This window comes from Varroa destructor, unplaced genomic scaffold (genome assembly GCF_002443255.2).
Source record: "Varroa destructor unplaced genomic scaffold, Vdes_3.0 BEIS01000005.1, whole genome shotgun sequence".
NCBI lineage: Eukaryota > Metazoa > Arthropoda > Arachnida > Mesostigmata > Varroidae > Varroa > Varroa destructor.
In genome coordinates this window covers 8,743,921-8,761,887 of record NW_019211458.1, presented here as the reverse complement: position 1 = coordinate 8,761,887, position 17,967 = coordinate 8,743,921, and the positions used below count along the sequence as shown (strand labels likewise).

Genomic DNA, 17,967 nt, shown 5'->3' with positions numbered 1-17,967 from the left:
TGTGACGGCAAGTGCACAGGGTATACAACTATTTCTGACGATGTCGTAGCAGATCAGAGTCACATCGACTGCCGAAACTGTGTACGGGCGTTATTGCGTGCAGCCCTCTAAGGGGCGCTTCAGACAGTGGTTCGACGTTAAGCTGGATGAACATTTGTGAATCGCGAAGATCTTTGGTAACTCGATTACTACATTTTCTTAGCAAAGCACGAAAGGAAGTTTAACAGGATGACAACAGTTTCAGTAAGTTCTGAGCTATTCCCATTTTTCACATGTCGAAAGAAAAAAGCATTCGAATGACTGCTCTGCGTGCTATAGGGTTTATATACGCCGTGTATTTGAAACAATTCGACCAGTCTGCTGTCATAGGTAACGTTGTAGCGCTGGTATCGTATTGAATGGACAACAAGTGTTCTGGTACAATTCCAACCCTTTTTTTTTTTTTTTTTTTTTTTTTTTTTAGAAAAACCAATGTTCGGCTCACATTATTCTAGTCTTTCGCACGCCCAGAAACATGCGACTTTAGATAAAGTTTTAGCTGACCTTCACCATGCGTCTAACTGGTGTTAGTTTTTGGTTTAAGCTTTATTAGCTAGTTTAGTTTACTGAAACTGTCATATTGAAGCACTAAAAAGACGTCCTTCCTACTTGAATGGCTCTCTGTAACATTCTTCAAGTATTATGCATTGTGGTATGCCAAACCATGGTACAGATCATCGATGTTCACCAATTGAATTTTGATAAGTAGAGAATAAAATAATCTACTAGGACATCTAGGAGTCATATGAATGCTAGATACACAGACTAAATATGTCGTCTTAGTCGCTTATCCAGTATGAGCTCTCCCATAGTCTGCATGTTGTCAGGAAATTTCCGATGAGACGTCGAAGTCAACGAACGACGCTATACAAATCGACAGCCTTCTCTCGTCTTCACAGTTTATACCACGCGTTATCAACATTAGTGTTGTTAAGCGCTTCGTGACTAGGACTTCGAGTTCGTACAGCCGCGCGAAGCAAGCCACACCACCTATGGTAAAATTATTTTTCCGCTTTTAATCAAAATCTCTCCCTAACTATTGAGAATCACCGGCCGAAGACATCTTTAGGTTTTTTGATAGGATGTTTTTTTTTATCCCCGCTACGACAGTCTAACTTTTGCTCAGAACCAATGTCACTTACATCTTCGACTCATACGCTGAATAGGAGTAGAACTAGAATAGCCAAGTTAGGTAGGTAGATAGAACTGTGTCAGATACGTCGTACAGTCAAGAATCCTTAAGTTTAAAACCGCAATTTTCGCGAACGACCTTAAGATTAGAGGCGGCTTCTATATACATATACAAGTCAAATGCAGGTGAGTTTGTGTTCCGTCTCTATATTAAGGTGCGACCGGTCGTAGATACGGCAGAAGTTACTGCACTTCATTTCGTTAGTCAGATGATGGCTATCGTGCTGTTATTGCCATTGCCCCTACAATTCGCCGACCAGTTGGCATGCGCAAGTTTAACCAAATTTGAGTGTCTGGCCGCTTATAAACAACTATTAGTTAATCGACTCTATCAGCTGCCGTCGGACAGACTTAAGACCACACCAGTTAGAGATAAAGGAAAATCGTTCTATTTCGAACTTCTTCGATTTAGCCCATCCACGAAGGATAAGGTTATCTGTTGGCTAAAGCACAATTTAAGTTTCTTCGTCGAAATCAAGCTGGCTCTACTCGAGCGCGTCGAGGGACTGCTAAAGAGTTTTCGTGTAAGGGAACTTGGATTGAGACTCGACTCAGGCTTTGAAGCAGACCTCGCGGGACGTATTCAGAAAGTCAAGCAGCTATGCGAAGACGCTATTGCACAGCAAGAAAAAATTTTGAACTGGGCATTAGCTGATGGAGTCATTTACAATCCTCTCGAGCCGGTGTTGAAGCATTTGCAGAGTGCGGCTCAAAAACTGACATCCAGTCCCGGTGGTATCGTGCTACTGCACGATAAGGTGGCGTTATTTGGGGATATTTTGAAACGAGTCATAAAACAGATCAAGCCAGCTGTAAAAGATACGGAGCGACTCTCTGCCGATGTCAAAGGAACGATTTATAAAAACGCTGCTGGTGTAGCCCAAGCGTTTCTGCCTCAGTTCGCCTTAAATAGCGTCCAGAGGCTCACGGACTTCTCGATCGATGTGCCGCCATTTACCGAAGTATCTATGGACGCGAAGAGCAGGACGAAGCTTGGCGATCGGACGAGCCCGGCGATAGCTGAAGTTCAGGGTAACCTGCTTAATGGTGTTGTCAAAAAAGGACGTTCAACTGTAAGGAAGTCTGTCACGATAGTTGAGCCAGCCGAGATAATAGGCAGCACCAGCCGAAAGACACACAGTAAGGCAAGCGATAATATTTGCCGATTACGATCGATGCGGAAGCGGTCAAATTCGTTCAACCTACGCTGCAGGCCAAAAGCGAACTTATCATCAAACCCAAAACTAAAGTTATCAAGGAGAATAAGGCGGAGGACGACGAAGAGGCAGAGGACAATAAGGATACGGAGAGAGAAGCTGATAGCACGAATGTAGGTAACAAACAATCCTTAGTACTATTAACGATTTAGCTGTGTTGAAGGTCAGTCATTATTGAAATAATATTGTTAGCAAGATTATTTCAATAATTTAGAAAATAGCACAACATGAATTAACATTGATGAGATGATCATAATTCTAATCTTAACAGGTACACTTGTTGGTCCTGACCCGAAAGCACCTATTTTATATATGAGCACTTAAAAATTGTATTACATAACTAAACAGAATTTTGTTTTTCTTGCTTCTTGATAACGATAACGATTGCATCGTCGAGCACTTGGTAACAAGTCTACATCAAAGCGTAACTTAGATATCGGATATACTGCTAGTTTAATAGGTAAATGGCTAATTTACTAAAACCAGTTGTTCCAGAATGCATTTTATTGAGCTAGTTTACTACTACTTTGAATACAATGGTTTGTCCTGCCTTGAAATAAATGCATTTATGTAATAAGAGTTAATAAATTACCTCACTCTATTTTAGGCACAGGCAACTGCAAAAAAGAAACCGGATCGTGACCACTGTGGGAGAATCGGTCAAGAACACCACCACCACCACCAGCACCAGCTATGAATCATAATTAGTCATTCTGAATGAAAATATTGTGTATTGTTCCCTTATAGTTGATTCTAGATCTAGTATAGTGGATACGTATATATTCATAACAATGTATATATAAATGTGTATATATATACGGCTTTTTTGTTAGCTCGTCTGGCTGACTGACGTGTGTCATCATAAAAAATTAAAATATAGCTTTTATATATTATAATAACCTTTGTTCATTGTCCACTATGATATAGCTACGCTGCTATCACGCTACGGATCACAGATCCGTTTATCAATGGGACAGGAGCTGTTAAAATTTACGGATTTCTCACCTATGGGTTGATGACTTAATTAAAGGAAAACGAACATGGCCAGTCATTCAGACCATATTAATCTGTGATTGTCAGCCTGTGGTGGAAGCTGCTACTTCTCGCCTGGTAAATTCATCCCCGAGACGTCAGACAGAGGCTGGTACACCGTAGGGCGGACCCAAATTCAGTCTTTGACAATGTGTGCCAAGGCCCGGTTAAAAACTACTGCAGCTAACTCGTTCTAATGTCGGTTGACGAGTCTGCGGCTACTGATGTTGAAAAGGCTGACGTCTTGACCTTTTCCCTTAGGGCTTACTCCCTTGGTACACGAGGACTGTTATAAAACCCAGCTTGAATTCTTTGAATGTCCAATTATATGATATTCTTAATTAAAGCTCCAAAGTAATACTAATATAATGGCATCTACCCGATATTTTCGAATACTCTATACCAAACCGCTGTTTATGCCGTTTCAATTTTTTTTTGCAATATCGATGCTGGCTCCTATCTATTGAAACTCTATATTATCAACCCTGTTCACAAAAGGGCCCTAAAACCAGATCTGTTTTACAGTGCTTTTAAAAAGAATTATAATGGCCTACATCCATTGCTATATATAATACAGGATAAAGTCATTTTAATGATCATGCGTTGCCAGTCAAGGTGTAACCTCGTGGACAATCAGATCCCGTCGATCATATTTACCTCGACATTTTCGTCATGCTAGAAGAGAAAATGCATTCGGTGTTTGTTCTCTGCTCTGTCTGCATTTTTTCAGGCGAGGGGTGCGCGTTCGTTTTGCTGTTTGTCGTTCCCATGATTCGACTGACATCACCTTTGTAAAGAAAATGCTGACGTCTCTAAGGTTTATTGCAGTACGACCACTCCTTAACAATTGAATGTCGTCGGTTTATACACCTAGTGCTTAATCTTGTCGTGACCACTGCTTCTTATGATCGTTTTACCATCACGTAAGGGTCGGCTGCGCCCCATCTTTTTCTAGCCTAAGACAGTATAAGAGTTAATTTAGTTGGTGTTGTTGTAATAACGCTTAGGTTCATGCAAAAAGCTCAAAATCAATACAATCTCATTCCTCAAAACAATTTCACACCATTTTATTAGAACATTAATAATGGCAGATAAACATGTGTACACCTTATTATCCAATGTACACGTTGTTTACATGCTTCAGAATCTCATTTTTTGTCTGAGCTGTATGAACGACTTCACAAGTGTGAACGGTAAGCGGCAAGCGAGACCATGCCCACTGGATCCGTTACCAACACAGGGAACTTAAAACAGGCTGCACGATGAATAGATCGGCTGGCGTCGTAGGTAAACGGGAAAGAAATGCGGAATGACACCTTTTGACATCTGGAGCACAGGCAGGATATAGACCGTCCGTTCGGGATCGAAAACGATCCACAGAGACTCCTCGCGTACTGCCAAACGTTGTCCGCAGAGTACCATTCTGGGTGATTTGAGTAATACGGAATACTCTTAAATTGCCACCTTCCTGCACGAGAAGTACATAATACTTGGAACACTCTTTTCTTTCAATGTTTTTTTTTTTTTTTTGTCATTATAATAGCACGCAAACGGATGATTGATCAAAAATACTGAGAGCGTCTGAGTGTTTGAGTGAACTTGGCGTTTGATCGGCTCGTAATGTATGGCCAAACATTTAAAAGCTTGAAACAATAGAAACGGAGTCGTCACCAAGTCTAACGTCTTGTATGTCGATCACCGTTTGCGGTAAATGAAACGGTTACAGCTCTGCTTGATTAAGACATCCTTAAAAGCAGCCCGTGTATGACCGGCAACCTTGACAGGCTGAATACGAAAAGGTATGACGGCATCGTTTTCGTACTGAGAGACTTTAAACACATTCAGTCTATACAGACGATAATCATGTATGGCCATATCTCATAGACGCACGTCGATCGACCGACACATTGACAAACCGAGCACGCAAGAAGGATCCAGCAGTTTTGAGATATCTGTCAAATCTGTTAGTGATTTCTTTTTCGGAAACCGATAATAGGTAGTCTGACAGAGATACTGGACGGTAGTTAGCAGTTAGGGGTCAACTTTTTTTTAGGCTTCAATGAAGGAACAATTGCCGTGCCTTTCAATCTAGTCCAAAAGAAGTCCGTGTCAACGAACATTGGCTAAAGAGCGAGCGAATGCTGACACGCTATCAGTTCACAGCTCGTTCAGGACATTAGCGGTTTCGCATTCAAATCCTACTTTCGTTCATTCTGTCTGGACTATTTATAGTTCAAGTGCACCAACTTAATTTAGCTTTTGGTACTTCTGCCATATCGATTTTATACTTTGGAAGTGTGGTTCTCTAGCACCGTCAATCGGCGCTGATAAAGCGTACCCTCAACAAGCGGCAAAGCCGTGCTGTGCCTCTAGGGAGTACGATGATAACAAGTTGTCTTGGATTGGAATATGTTTCTAGACAAATCCCGTAGATTTTATTTCGGATTTTGCTGCCCTATCTTGCGAATTACACTTCGGCGGACCACGTGTTCTCACCCGTCATTGGAATCAGGCTTGCTGCAAAAATGTACTTAGACTCAGCGGTTGATTAAAGGTGGCTACACAGACTGCAGTTGCCAGTATCCGATTTAGAATCAGATCATGTACAAGTTTACTGAATTTTCCCATATTTTGTCATAGGCTTTATGTGTACGGGTTTAATTCTCAGCGATATTCGTAGCTTCGTAATGATGGTCTCACAAACTGAAAAATCTGTCATGAAGTATTTCACCGAAACATTATGCCATCGGCAATTTTAAGTACCGAGACAATGCGCGTTGTGAAACTTCGATTGGTGAAGCTTTTTTGGAAGTTTCTCATTCTGCAAAACAATACTCGGAAGCGTTATTTTTTTTTTTGACATCCTTTATTTAAATGCCATATGTACATCGGTGTCGAATAACACATAGTTCGTTTCGTTTTTTTATTTAATTAAAAATTTAATAAACTACTTGTTCAATTCATTGTTTCCAACAACAAGTACCTCATTAAATTTTTAATATACAGCTCTTTTTTTTTTTTTTTTTTTTTATCTCCCTACAGAAGTTCGGTCACGCATAAGTCCGACTCAAATGCCAAACAGACAGAGATCAAAAAATTAAATATACATTAATAATCAGTTAAGACAACTTTTGCTGGGATTCGCAAAATTCACCAACAATAAAATAGATGGTTTTGTACTACTATTAGTATTCAGTGATACAGGATATTTTCCTATAAGCTTGTTATACAATTTTGTTCATACGTAACGTCTCACTAAAAATCAGACCCGTCGGGCGCGCTCTTTCGGCCATTGGGAAAGGATTGTTTTGTCTAATAAATACAACTCCATGTACTTCGTAATTTAATTTTGTCGCTTTAGTAACCGCATAAATACACAGAGTATTGCTATAGACATCATAGAAACGTCTTGATCAAGTGCCTCTGACTACTGAGCTTACACCCTAAGTAATTATAAGATAAAAAAAAAAAAAAAAAAAGTCAACCTTTATCTAGGTTGCGAGCCAACGAGGTTTCAGCTCCTTAGGAACCTGGTCGAGTGCATAAAACGTTTGCTTACTTATATTAGCAAAGAAGATAAATTCGAAAAGAGCTAATTAGAATCATCTCGTACCCCAGTCTAAACCCCGCTCCGAATTGCGAACAAAAAGGACTCGTGCCTTATTGCACACGGTAACTGTGACACCAACAATATTAGCTATCAATCTATCACTAACAGCATCAGCAGCCTAACTATTTTGTTTCTGTTTAAATTAGTCTTATTATATCTGCTCGTTTTTATAAGAATGTCCTCTGCAGGGGCCTTCTCACGATTCTCGGCCTGTCAAATCCAGCCTCACATTATCTGTGATCTGCCATTCGTAAGTATAGCTAGTAGTAGGTTTACTGCTGTTGGTCCAGTAGGTCGATAAGCTAAGGTTATCTTTGAAGCTGTTGTTCTACCCTTGATCTTAATCTACCTCTAATTGGCCTATTTAGAGATTCACGAGGAATACATACGTGGATGTTTTTACTGCTGCGCTCTCATCAAAATGCCGCGACTGTGTGAACCGGAACTGAGCAGAGAAAACAAATAATGGAACGAACAAGAAGGGCAACAATAGATTTGTTTGACATTCGATTAATAGCGGACGTTTTGAGCAGTCTTACGGATCTGCATAAATTAAGACGAATTGACATAAATTATAAAGTCTTAGGAAAAATGAATAGGAAATTTGAACGTCTGCAGTGTTTTCGATCTTTGTCCTTGAGTCGGCTATAGTTTCCACTCGCCTCATAGGCGGACACTCATAAGTGTGCGTACCAAAACTCCTGAAATATAACGAGCAAGATAATTAATAACCTCGAAGGAGCAGTGTCGTCAGGAGTAGCAGATGTAGCAAGGACGAACTAACGAGGACGGACGCGGCGGACTGGTTTCGCTTGTGCATCCGGTGGCCGACCTTGTCACGCCTGGACGCGTGCGATTCATCAGCTTCAATCGAAGGGACTTCTTCGGCAGTGGTTTTCGGTAGTGTCGTCTTGCTGTGCCCTTCCTTAGATCTGCATATGGAAACAACACTTATAGATGTATTTAGTATAATTTGATTTGGATTTCGAGTGCTGCTCGGTTAAACTTTAGCTTGGCTGTTCCAGGCTAGTCGGATCGGTATCAGCGAGCTACAGTGGAACTGTATAAGAGGTTCACAGTCTATTGTTCATCGACGCATCGGCAAGCTGGCCTACGATACAGTAAAGAAGCCATTTTTTTGATATTTCTAGTTAACACAATTAAAACACTTTTGACGATAATGCAAATTTGTTAGTGCAGATGGCCGCGCTTGTTGCAACAGCTCAGCCGACACTCTTCGGTACACGTATTGTCCAACACGAAATGCTTTTAAGGTCAGTATTGAACACGCTATAGATTAAGTATTAGGCATTATTATATAGTTGGCTCGGACAATATACCGAATCATTACTAGAAAATAACCGTAACTTCTGTCGACGGTACGAATCTTTGCCTATGATCAGAGTTTGCATCAACAGAACATAAGTACTAATAGAAATCAGCATTGCTTCGCAATCTTTAGGCTTGTTGCTAGAACAGGTATAGCCGGGCTGATTCAGTCCAAATGATACGATATTTTGCCCTACAATTGCTTTTCGTGAACAATAGTGCTAAGGCAAAAAAAAAATCTGAAATAAACACCTTCAGGTTCAGTCTCTGTAAAATGCATTCCTAAGCGGAATCACCCTAAAGAGTTCATGCGCAATAGTAACAGAAGCTGAATCCCAACTTTGAAAACATACTTAACGAGGATGTACGGTTCCCAGAGGCTGCACTTGTCAGTCTTTGGTTCGCGAACAATGGTAAAGTTGTTAGGTGCTATATAGACGATCTGTGGATCTTCAGCACTATACAATGGCCACTCCTTCTGTGAGTCGGGAATACGTGGTTTGCTGAAATGTAACAAATCGTTCCCAAAAGCTCTGATTGAAACTATGAAAATTGTTGAGAAAAATTATCCCGACCAATAATGTCATAAAATCCAATTTGGCTTTGTTGAATTCGATCATATGTTTAAGTTAACTAAGATAGGTAAAAAAATGGTTTCGAAGGAGCAGTCCTTCCTGTGACAAACATTAACTAATACCTCACTTAAAATGTTTTCCGTTGAAACCTTAATTAGGTTTCTTCTTCATTTATTTTTGAAAAGTTGTGGTAGTTTTTAACTAAGCAAAGAGAACCTCTTCGCTTCGTAGCAGAAACCTTCAATAGGTAGTGGGCAACTTTTATTGCAGTAACATACTTTATTAGAAGACATAATGAGATTTGCAATCAAAAAGCAAAGGCTGATGACACGATGAACTAGTAAGTAGTAGCTGCTGAGAAGCAGACGTTCTGCGCAAGGTTGTAAAAAATTTAATTTAGAAAAACCTGACCGTTAATTTAGAAAAACCGAAACGTTAATTAACGCACGATCATAACGTCAACAATCACTGCAGAACATAGAACTGAAACTTACGAACTAGAGGCCATCACTAACATCAACGAAATCGATAATCTTACGTATAGTAGTAGTGCGGCTAGAGAATATTTGGAAGTATACGCCAAGTATAATTATATTATTGGAAGAATTGAAACCGTTACCTGTTGTTGTGTCTGTATCTAGTAATAACGTGAGACGTTCTTTCTGTTCTATGCGTCAGTGATCAATTGGTTCTTAATATACACAAAGTACCCAATGATTAGTTGATTTCAATTTGGCCATGTTACTATTTTTGCCGCATTTTCAGTGCCGTACTTCGATCCGTTGACTATCAATAGACGGGGTCGCACGTTTCAAACCATATCGCTGATATCAATAGAGCTACGAAATACTGTTATGTGTATCTAAATCAGCTAGCTAAACTTTAGAATCACAGGTTGTGGAACTAGGTAATACAGGCAGAACTTGATTTGTACTTCTTGAAGTGCCCCTAGAAATAATTATTATTATTATACCGAGCAGGTTAATAGTAATTAAGCAAAACTAATTAGTAAACTATAACCATTTGTATAATTTCTGGAGACACATAATTACTTACAGAAGAGTTTTTTTGAATAGAGCTAATGTGACTTGCTTGGTTTGAGTGTCTGAGGTACCGTTAATCGACGGAACCCATTGAAAATAATGTTGTTCCTAAAAAAAAAGCCGAAAAATTTCACGAGCAAAAAATAACACGATACTCAGATCATTGCTGCAATCATATGACATATGAACAAATGATAGCGGACCGTTTGAGGTAATCATTCAATATAAACCGTCGCCATCATAACTTGACATACAGCGCGGAAGTAGATACCGAGAATTAAAAACCAAATTATACCAAAGTAGATGAGTTCCACATCTACGAGACAGACGTCAAAAAATGTGTGCGACATTTTTGCTCTGTGCTCTATTATTTTAGGCGACACTAGCAGATGTCTGTCATAAGCCGTAAGTCAGTCCACGATGATACCCCCAAAATGGTGTACCTCCCTTAAAGACTTTACCAGCAAAAGCTGGATCCATTTTAGCGTTACATGCTTTAGCAATTACCGAAACGACTCACCAGAAAAGAAAAACCTCTAGTATCAACACACTAAAGCATTTGGAAGTAGACGCACATTTGTTCCTGGCTGACCTTTTGAGTTTTAGGAAATTACAAATCTGCTCAAAGCTTTTAGTCAGTACCATTCTACAAGTCACTCATGAGACAACATCCTATTGCGTCACAGAGTAATACTTTGATTAATCTACTGAAATAAACTCTATCGATATTTTTATACAGGAAAGGACTAAAAAATCGTTACTATAATCCTAAGCCTATCACACGGCAACGAGCTCAGAATCTAGGCCTGTAAAATAATCCATTAACTAGATATTAGTTTGCGAACCCGGTGAGCCTAGTTCCTTTTTTCATGAGTATACCTATAAATATTTACGTCTGTCAAAGATTCGTAAGTTGTGCGATTCTATTTGGATATATCTGCGTTAGTATGTTTTGTTATATAAGCTAGTCGTGCAACAGCATCGGTGGCCAAACACGGTTTTCGTGTGGGCTGAAGTCACATATGAGGAGTTCTTAGCTCAGCAGCACTTAGTTGTTTTAAATAGTCCTAATTAAAGCGTCGACTGTTCTCTTCCTAACGAAGCATAAGTTCACAAGTGACAGATATGGGTCGCTTGGGATACTTGGGTCTACACACGTCTGAATTCAAATGTCTTACGTAGGGTTATGTTTGCCTGAACAAATCCATTGAATATCATTTTGCCGGAACCCATTTGTGGCCATTTTTCTACTATTGTCGGACGAACACATAGTTGCTGTAGGGCTTATTATAAACGTGCGAAGTGTCATTAATAACAAAAAACATTATTAACAATAATAGTAACCCTTGCTATATTCGCAAGACAAAAACAAACAGCTATTAAAAACATGAAAAAAAAGCACCTCGAGCCATTATTAATTAAACGTAATGAAAATTAACCCGGTATTCCAACATGGCTGTGATCAAACCCACAGCGAAGTAGTTTTTCGCAGAACTGCACTCGATAGATCTTCTATATCTGGTAAAACTCTCTATATCGTATATAGCCAACTAATAATAATAATATTTATAAAAATCTATTGAAAACATTTTATCAGCTGAGGTGCGGCGAAATTGGTAACGCATTTTAACAGATTATCTTACCCAGTCTTCATGAAATGACTAATTTGTTTGACGATAACTCTTGAAAAATGATGCTCTTCTGGGCTAGTTTTCTTCTGGACGTCGATAAAGAAGCTCGGTGTCTTCATGCCGTACGCCTTGATGTTTTCCTGCACAGCATTAATCGAACCGAGTAGAAATGGGATGTCATCGTTGTGGGTCGATTCTCGGCCGAGATTTAAGTTAATCCGGAATGACGGCATATGCGCGTAGACGTAATATCGCACATTAACGCCCTGCGACGCTGCATGCTCTGCGAAGAACTGGGCCGGACACTCAAATATACCGTGGCTTACAATATCGCTGCCTACTTGAAGCAACCTATCATGTGGAAGCGGGTCCTTGTCGGTGGGCAACAAATATGCTTTAAATATTCTGCCAGTGTCCTGAATACTGACACCGAATAGCATTTTAATAAGCAGACGGATCGTGCTCTCGGGCGAAGACTCTAGTCCGCCAGCCAAATTAGGAAGCCACTCTTGTAAGGCGTTAAATAGGAAGTCACCTTCACGCTGAGTTACACCTAGCATCATGTCCTTAATATGGTACTTATTGCGATGTAGTTCTTGAATCGGATAAGGCAACAGCGCATCTCCTGAATGTGGTGCAAAGTTGTACCATTTAGTTCCAAGCTCCCTCTTGAGCCCCTCGAGCTCTCTGTAGGTGATCGGCTTGTCAAGGACGCATTTTATGCTGACAGCGGGATCAGCATCAAAACAATCCAAAGCAAGCGTAATTGCTTGTATCATGTCCTCAGCCGTAGTTTGTTGAGTAAATTTAGCTGATAGTGAAGTACCGCTCATCATAAACGCCCTCTTGAATAATCCTTTGCTCAGCGGCGAGTATGAATGAAACGCTGCGGACATGGCACCTGCACTCTGCCCGCCCAATGTGACTTCGTTGGGGTCGCCTCCGAAAGCAGCGATATTATCCCTCACCCATTGCATGGCCATAAGTTGGTCCCATAAGGCCATGTTGCCGGGAATAGCTGAAGTTGTTGAATTTAGAAAACCAAATATATTTACTCGGTAGTTGACCGCCACGAAGATCGCGTCCGCTTCCGCTGCGAACTCGACCCCATCATAGACCGACAACTGGTTTTCTCCCCAAATGAACGCTCCTCCATAGAGATAAATGAACACTGGCAATCTTTCGTCCTCCACAGTGTCCTCGCTGTCTTCTTCATACTCTCTGGCACTTTCCGATTTGCCGGGCGCGAACACGTTAAGATGGAGGCAATCCTCGGTAGTGTCTGTATTGTCTATACGTGCGATTTTGCCATACTTAAACTCCAATTGTAGGCAACCAGGTCTGGCTCTCGTGGCATTTAGTTCGCCGGTGTGTTTTTTTACTGGCTGAGGCCTTTTGAAACGCAAATTGCCAACTGGGGGCTGTGCAAATGGTATTCCTATGAACGCATCGATAGTGCGTCCCATTTTAGAGAATACTCTCACTCCGCGAATCATCCCATTGCTCGGCGTAGTAACCAGCGGCGATGGGGTTTCAGTGTCAATTGCAATGTGGGATTCTGACCAAGCAATACTGGTCTGTAACGCGTCAAAACACACAACGGTCACAAATAGAACGTATTTGACGGCTGTACACATGTCAACAGATATTTTCATCGCTTTTAAGCGCACGTTTGTGGAGTAAGAAGCGTCCAAACACTTGTCACCATGCAGCACCAATATTGAGCGACTCTGAGACCATAGCTTCAAAGTAGAAAAGGCTTTTCGACGAACTAAAACCTGGAAGAAAGTAAGTGAGCCAAGACGCTTGATAAACGACTACAATAGAGCGCTGCTTTGAGACGATTTATTATAAGCGAAATCGCTTGCAATCAAATAAGTATATACGAGGGAGATAACTTTCTGGCCGACTGCGCAGCTCATTCGAACATGGGGTGAATGAGAAGGAATATCGGCTTGAAACAAGGCAGGCCAGGCCAATAGAAAGCCCTTGAACAACCCTCCTTTCTGATGCTTCTTCAATGGTCTGCTAGCATAGAGCAATGACTGGACGCGACAGCAGAATGAAAGTAACGCCATTTATTTTTCCGTCTCGGTATTTTGCTATGATTCGGGGGGAAACAATTGTCGAATGACGTACAGAATTCGGTAGTGTTACTTTGTTTTAGCGCAATCGTGAAATCAGGGTTAGGTGATCTTAGTCATTCGCAAAAGGCAATAGATCGGTATAGCTGTGAGGTAAATTGTTTACCGATTCAGAGGGAAAATCGTACTTCAATAGCAGCACGGAAAAATCTCTCTGGTAATCGATTTTCAGTTGGTGATAAACATCGCTGGATACGTGTGTATGCACTGTGATTCAACGTAGAAAAACAAATACCGTCTTCATTTTCCTACAGTCCAATAAGGAGTCAAAATGAGCTAGAGAAAATGGCAGAAAGCAAAGTAATGATCCAGACCAAAAAATCGCTAATTAGAATTCGAACAGCGAATAGTTTTGTGGCCGTAATGGGCAAGGAACTTTGGTGTAAACTAATGCTTTTATTGGGGGTAGTTTTTCGTATGAAGGTGAACAGAACTGGTAATAGCAACTTCTTGCTCTAAGCATCAGACGCCCAATAACAAATGCTCATTAGGCAGTAGAAGGACAATCTGATGAGAATCATTCTTTATGAAGATGATAGCATATATTCAGCTAGCCGTGGACTTCAATTATATGATTGATGGTGAGACAAGGCCTCAGCTTGGCTGATATGTCAGGCAACAATTTCACCATGCCACTTTCCGAAGAAAAGGTTATCATGGCCTTTGTAAACGCATGCAGTAACGGCGGCTAGATGCTGATAAATCGTTACCTAAATACGAATGTAATAAACTGGCCTTGGTTTTGTTTATCGTTCTGTCGATCATTTTTGTCAAGTAAACAGTTAAGTAGATCACATAGTCACCTCGTAGAGTGGGCGAAATTTTTCATAGGTAAAGTACATATGGTTGACTGAGTTGCTCACTGTCGTTAACAGATTCACTAACTAATGCACTAATTGTAGAAACGGAACGATTAGGGACGTTAAAGAAACGTAAATTCAAAAAAAAAAAACGGAAGGTGATGTTAACCTCGTATGTCGTATATTAGTGGCCTTGCGAAGACTTGGTCGGTTAGACCGTGGCGCCTACAGACTCTCGTTTGTTGACCTATAGCCTACTGCTGGCTAGAGTCAGCTCAGAGTGATACGATGAGACAAATGTACGAATCGGGCAATCAGTAAAATGACCCACCTACCGGCTGCCTTCTGCGCGTACAGCTACTAGTAGTGTTGCTTACCAATACCGATTCTTTCACAGATAGGCATTCAATACTTTCTCGGCTCATTTAATTTGGGCCTAATAGTAAAAGCCCAAAACCCAATCTGGTTGGGCCTCTAGTCACGTTGTGTTTGTTTCGCCATGATGCACAGAAAAAAATGAGTCACGGTGCTTCACAGTGCATGACCCCCCTCGCCCCCTCGCTAGCTAGTTCGTGTTTATTCAGCGTCTATACTATCCTGATTTAGGGAAAAATATATGATGATATGAGGCCACTTGACCGCATGCAACAGTTCCTGCGACTAACTGGCACATGCTCTCGTCGTCTCTTGTGTTCAACCCTGCTATGACATGAATCGACGAGACGGGGTCTTCGAAGCTGTTCAAGGGTGTCAGCCTTTACCTGACTCCCGATACTTTGCCTTAAACTATCATAAAACTTCACCATAATCGGTAGCCATGTTCGTCCGGATGCGACAGTTGCTTAAGGACTCGACAATAATAGTTTTCTGAGTGATACAAGCTGTTTATTGTTGAGGAATGGTCTTAGGAAAGTCAACTGCGGTCTCTAGTAGGCAGGTTGATTTGTGATTACACTCTTACCAGATATCCTGATTGATCACGGAAAACTGAAAATCATACTGTTGGTCGGGAGCGGTAGAGACGGTTTCGCTTTCTAGGCACGTATACTTTGCAGAAGTCGCCGAGGCGGCGCAACGATACGCTGCAAAGGTCGTTCAGCGATTTTCATTCATCACCATACACTCGTTCATTTGTGCACTTTTATCGCCAAAGTAATAAATAACTCATTGAATCAGGCTATAGTTGGAGTTCAATGATATATCTCGAGCAGGGGTGATTTGACTGCACTACGGATCTATAACATTAATTAGATTTGCGTCGAGTAAATTTATAAATTAATTGTTGAATCCTTGAAGTACATAGATTGTGATACACTGCTATTTCCCACGAGCAAAGACCTGCGCGCTACTTTCAATCAAAGCTCGAATATAAATTAGAACCTCCTAACTCAATGAACCATTCGAGGTTCCCTATATGATGCTATGTCATCACTATGTCATCTAACGACGGTGATGTCTAATCTACGTTCAGCAGAATGCTGATAATACATCTCCGAGATTTGTCCACGTCAGCTATTTACTTTACACGATAGTTAGTTAGTGACTGAATTTTTTTTTGTATTGTTACATGATCAGTAGCCTGCGAAGGCTCGGGCAGTGGCCATCTATGGTAATGCCTATCGTGTGGTGTTTCTCGTCTTTGTGCAATAACTCTGATCAGTGAATGTATTCTAGTCGGTCGTCTTCTGCAGCTTCACTGTGTAGTCGGGGCCATCGATGGCCTTGTATACAGGACACTCTCACATCTCCTAGATCCGCCTGCGTTTTATGTTTCCATAATTGACTATTCTAGATTTTATCGTATTCCAATCCATACTTTGTAGCTATACTCAAACGGATCACAACTACGAACCTACCTAAGGTGTCCCACAATAAATATATCAAACTGCGGACTTCGCTACGCGTAACATCAAGCTGAGAGCTTGAAGAACTAGTTTTCAACGATGTTTTAAACAAATCTCTTAACAGCTTATATTTCTTAAAATTAATCTGTCTACTGTATAAATATGATGTTTACTTCGACGATCTGATTTTACGTATTCTATATTGTTTCTTCATTCTGGAAAACAGTGTTTTTCTGTCATGGTTTTGTAACCCTTCCTGCGTGCAATGGCGTCTCATAACTATACTACACTTTGAAATTAGAAGACTTTGAATGATTAGTTGTGTGCGAATAGTGGTAAAAATTATACTTGCCTTAAGAAACTTGGTCAGCAGGACAGTCTCTGTGAAATAGATGGGCGTCCCTATAGAAAAACAAGTGTCTTATACGTAGTACTAGTCGCAAATTATATCTGTTTGTTCACCCGTTCCTAGGTAATAATAATAATAACGACAACACTGTTGTAGCCTATACTATGTCCTATGGCAAAATACGGCTTGTGCGCATTCGGAAAATGTAAAACCGGACTTCGTCCTAGATGAACGACAAGTTGACTTTTAGAGCCAGGCAACAGTTGTATCTAGCCGATTGCTTAGCAAAATCTTAATTGTACGCGGTAAGCGGATTACCCAAGGTCGCTTGACAAAGTACAGTGTAAGTAATTTTTGGGCGTCTGACCTTTGTTTACAATTAATTTTTGTTACGTGTTCCCGGAACCCACTATATGGTTTGAGACGGAATTCAAGGTTTTGAATTAGGTTCACAGGACAAAGGGGTTGGCGTCAACAGTCGCGGATTGCTCTTACAGCCAGATAACAGATAAATGTTTAATCAGTTATTTTAGAAAGTAGCAGTAGGACTGATCTTTTGACTACGAGGAAATAACAGCTTCGAATATTGACCGTTTTTATCGTAACGGATAGTCACACAAATATGGCGCAATGAACTGATCGAGTTCATGGTGCAGCTTCTTGAACGCCGAATGTTACCTAGGGTAGCACGAAACAGTAGCGTTGCCATTGCCGAGCTGAGTTTTTGAGGCGACAGCAGAACCAATGGCATCAGCCGTTGACAGCCTAAGGTTTATTGAGTCAAGCGTGAGAAGTCCTGAACCAACAATCAGGAATGACATTGTTTAGGGGCATTCGTGAACATAAACACGAACAACATAGCTCTGTCGTCCACCCTGGTACTAGATCATTTAGCGGTCTACCTGTAAGCTAATTATCAACCAAGTTCACTTCAGAAGTGCACGATGTTCCTTTAGATAACTACGTACGATACGTTTGACAAAACCACGATTTCCATAGGCGATTTTAAAATACGGCTATTTTTCCATTTTTAGGTTTGTTTTTCTATATCTGCTTTCCGTTATCCCGCCATTAATTCATTCTGTATTTGTTGCATATTTTTCGTTACGGTAACATTCGGTAACTATGAAATCTAATAGATGTCTATAGCTGTATTTATGTTT

General features: G+C 40.7%; 2 protein-coding genes across 4 annotated transcripts; one reads left to right on the top strand and one right to left on the bottom strand.

The window, feature by feature from the left end:
- On the top strand, window positions 1-3,346 carry LOC111251375 (uncharacterized). 3 transcript variants are annotated; one of them, XM_022807886.2, is made up of 4 exons: window positions 1-243; window positions 939-1,034; window positions 1,386-2,560; window positions 3,055-3,346. In XM_022807886.2, the coding sequence occupies exons 1-4, from the start codon at window positions 229-231 to the stop codon at window positions 3,149-3,151; spliced, it is 1,383 nt and encodes a 460-aa protein (XP_022663621.1). In that variant the 5' UTR covers window positions 1-228; the 3' UTR covers window positions 3,152-3,346. The 3 variants fall into 3 exon arrangements, with proteins under 3 accessions (XP_022663621.1, XP_022663619.1, XP_022663620.1); XM_022807884.2 differs by having other exon boundaries at window positions 2-243; window positions 852-1,034; XM_022807885.2 differs by having other exon boundaries at window positions 6-243; window positions 867-1,034.
- Window positions 3,347-6,323: 2,977 nt separating this feature from the next.
- Window positions 6,324-13,679, bottom strand: LOC111251676 (acetylcholinesterase-1). Its single transcript, XM_022808504.2, has 4 exons — window positions 11,680-13,679; window positions 8,772-8,921; window positions 7,822-8,021; window positions 6,324-7,534 (listed from the first exon to the last, which is right to left on the bottom strand). The coding sequence occupies exons 1-4, from the start codon at window positions 13,320-13,322 to the stop codon at window positions 7,506-7,508; spliced, it is 2,022 nt and encodes a 673-aa protein (XP_022664239.1). The 5' UTR covers window positions 13,323-13,679; the 3' UTR covers window positions 6,324-7,505.
- Between the last annotated feature and the right edge of the window lie 4,288 nt (window positions 13,680-17,967).

Coding starts and splice junctions, on each gene's coding strand:
- LOC111251375 (XM_022807884.2), top strand. Junction 1,035..1,385: donor AGCAAGCCACACCACCTATG/GTAAAATTATTT, acceptor CTCTATATTAAG/GTGCGACCGGTCGTAGATAC. Junction 2,561..3,054: donor GAGAAGCTGATAGCACGAAT/GTAGGTAACAAA, acceptor ACTCTATTTTAG/GCACAGGCAACTGCAAAAAA.
- LOC111251676 (XM_022808504.2), bottom strand. CDS start 13,322: ATGAAAATATCTGTTGACATGTGTACAGCCGTCAAATACGTTCTATTT. Junction 8,022..8,771: donor GAACCGTACATCCTCGTTAA/GTATGTTTTCAA, acceptor TTCCATATGCAG/ATCTAAGGAAGGGCACAGCA. Junction 7,535..7,821: donor GACGACACTGCTCCTTCGAG/GTTATTAATTAT, acceptor TTCTCTGCTCAG/TTCCGGTTCACACAGTCGCG.